Source organism: Bison bison, unplaced genomic scaffold (genome assembly GCF_000754665.1).
Source record: "Bison bison bison isolate TAMUID 2011002044 unplaced genomic scaffold, Bison_UMD1.0 scf7180017864377, whole genome shotgun sequence".
Classification (NCBI taxonomy): domain Eukaryota; kingdom Metazoa; phylum Chordata; class Mammalia; order Artiodactyla; family Bovidae; genus Bison; species Bison bison.
In genome coordinates this window covers 4,094,981-4,098,000 of record NW_011494949.1, presented here as the reverse complement: position 1 = coordinate 4,098,000, position 3,020 = coordinate 4,094,981, and the positions used below count along the sequence as shown (strand labels likewise).

Sequence of the window (3,020 nt, the reverse complement as noted above, 5' to 3'; positions counted from 1 at the left end):
TCCATCCCAAAGGAGATCAGTCCTGGGTGTTCATTGGAAGGACTGATGTTGAAGCTGAAACTCCAATACTTTGGCCACCTGATGTGAAGAGCTGACTTATTTGAAAAGACACTGATGCTGGGAAAGACTGAGGGCAGGAGAAGGGGATGACAGAGGATGAGATGATTGAATGGCATCACCGACTCAATGGGCGTGGGTTTGAGCAAGCTCCGGGAGATAGTGAATGAAGGACAGGGAAGCCTGGCGTGCTGCAGTCTATGGGGTCAGAGAGTCAGACACAGCAACTGAACAACAACAAAGACTCATCTCCTGATGGTAGAAGGCGGTCAACGTGCTCACCTCCTCTTCCTCCCAAGTCCCCACTGAATGGGTCACAAGGGGGCCAAGGCGAGGCTGCCTGGAGAGTGGAGCTCTGAGCTGAAGGCAGCGTGGACGGGGCAGCAGAGGTTGCGCCTGGAGTCTGAGCTGTGGGTGTCCAGGGCAGGTTGGGCTCCTGGGCTGCGGACCACATGCCTCTCCCGAGGCTGGTGCACATGGGACAGCCCAGTCTGGTGCCCAGTGTGTCCCGGGTGAGGCTGTACCATCTCAGAACTGCTGGTCTGGGGACCAGCCCGCCAGGCATCCCCTGTCCCATCCCCCTGGGCACAGACCCTCACAGGTGCGAGGTACTATCACCCTTCCTGGCTGGAGAAGCAGAGCCTCCCTCGAGGGCTGGATCCAAGCACAGGCAGGGAGCCCTGGTCCTCAAGTCGGGCACAAAAGCCCAGAGTCCTTCGTAAAAGCAAGAGGCTGCCATTTTCATAAACTGAAGCATCCCTCACCACCACTCTTTACTGGTAATTCTGTCTCTATCGACATCGTTAGAAGCACTTTTTCTGTGCTGAACAAATTTTTCATAAAACTGAACTGAAGCATCCCTCACCACCACTCTTCACTGCTAATTCTGTCTCTGTTGACATTGTTAGAACCCTTCCTGTGCTGAACACACTGGCTGCAACACCGTGACGGCTGATTCATGAAAACAATCCGAGCACATAAGGACAGAAACGTCCTGCTATGAAAATAGGGCTTCCTTAAAACCCTTCCTTAAAAGAGGCAAGAAAAGGAACTTCCTGCCTGTTCCACCATGAAACACGCATGCTCAATTTCTCTGAGAAAGCGTCGGGTGAGTGAAGGAGATGCAAGTGGGAGGTGTTTAGCTGGACGACTCTTCCTTTCCAAAGTCCCCTCAATTCCTAGAGCATTCCTCAGGGAGACTTGTGCGGCATCATTGGCCTTAATCAGGCAGGTTGACCAGATTCTGGGTCACGGCTCTCTGCACCGTGGTTCTTCACGAGAGGACGTGCTCCTGGAGAACGGAATGCATCCCGGGGGGGCAGGGGGAGTTATCCACCTTTATTTACGGATTCGGGCCGCATCACACGACCCTCCACCACACCCATCATCAGCACCGCCCATCTGGCACATTTTATTTTTGTCAAAGTATTTTGGTTTAGGATCATTATAAAATATCCAAGAATCTGACCAAACTGGCAAATATTTGCTTCTTTTTTGGTTGTGGTGGTGGGAGGAGGAAGGAATTACTGTGATCTTGTTGTTATTCAGTAGACAAGTCGTGTCCTACTCTTTGCGACCCCATGGACTGCAGCATGCCAGGCCTCCCTGTCCATCATCACACGTCCATTGAGTTGGTGATGCCATCCAACCATCTCATCCTCTGTCGTCCCCTTCTCCTCCTGCACTCAATCTTTCCCAGCATGAGGGTCTTTTCCAATGAGCCAGCTCTTTGCATGAGGTGGCCAAAGGATTGGAGCTTCCGCTTCAACATCCGTCTGATGCTCTTGAATACCATCTATTTTACAAGTTATCCTTTCCACACGTTTTCCCCACTTAACTCCTGGAGAAAAGGGTCCAGGCAGTAAAACCACCTCCTTTCAAGGCCGCAGATGTGGGCAGCCGTCTTCAGGAGAGCTCAACGCAGTCCAAGGAGCCCTCTGTGTCTGGGGCCCTGCGGTTCGCGGTGGGGGCCACAGCGCCCTCTAGTGGCACCACACTGCTCCTTCCCAGCCAGGAACAAAGCCCCTTTCAAGTTTCTACAGGAAATTTGTGAGATATGCTGTCTCATCCTATTTAAAAAACCCAAGTAGGCAATGTGACCAAGCATTCCTCGGCAGGGGGATTACAGCCTCAAGTGTCACCTCCAGGCTGATTCTGAGCTCTGAATGAAAAGCTGGGGCCTCCCTAGGAGTTCTGGGGACAAGTACAGTAAGAGTGCTGGCCACCTGTAGGCGGGGTGGGATGGAGAGGGAGGTGGGAGGGGGTTCAAGAGAGAGGAGACATATGTGTACCTATGGCTGATTCACGCTGATATATGGCAGAAACCATCACAGTATCGTAGAGTAACTGTAATTAAAAATAAAAAGTATTCTAGTTTCATTCTTTTACAAGTGGTTGACCAGATTTCCCAGCACCACTTGTTAAAGAGATTATCTTTAATCCATTGTATATTCTTGCCTCCTTTGTCAAAGATAAGGTGTCCATATGTGCGTGGACTAATCTCTGGGCTTTCTATTTTGTTCCATTGATCTATATTTCTGTCTTTGTGCCAGTACCATACTGTCTTGATAACTGTGGCTTTGTAGTAGAGCCTGAAGTCAGGTAGGTTGATTCCTCCAGTTCCATTCTTCTTTCTCAAGATCGCTTTGGCTATTCGAGGTTTTTTGCATTTCCATACAAATTGTGAAATTATTTGTTCTAGCTCTGTGAAGAATACTGTTGGTAGCTTGATAGGGATTGCATTGAATCTATAAATTGCTTTGGGTAGTATACTCATTTTCACTATATTGATTCTTCCAATCCATGAACATGGTATATTTCTCCATCTATTAGTGTCCTCTTTGATTTCTTTCACCAGTGTTTTATAGTTTTCTATATATAGGTCTTTAGTTTCTTTAGGTAGATATATTCCTAAGTATTTTATTCTTTCTGTTGCAATGGTGAATGGAATTGTTTCCTTAATT

At 48.6% G+C, this 3,020-nt stretch overlaps 1 protein-coding gene across 1 annotated transcript in view; it reads right to left on the bottom strand.

The window, feature by feature from the left end:
* Positions 1 to 371: 371 nt before the first annotated feature.
* Positions 372 to 3,020, bottom strand: part of ICE1 (interactor of little elongation complex ELL subunit 1) — a 69,898-nt gene continuing 67,249 nt past the window's right edge. The window contains exon 28 of the mRNA XM_010857146.1: positions 372 to 638. Coding sequence (XP_010855448.1) covers positions 372 to 638 — 267 coding nt within the window. The remainder of the gene's footprint in view (positions 639 to 3,020) is intronic.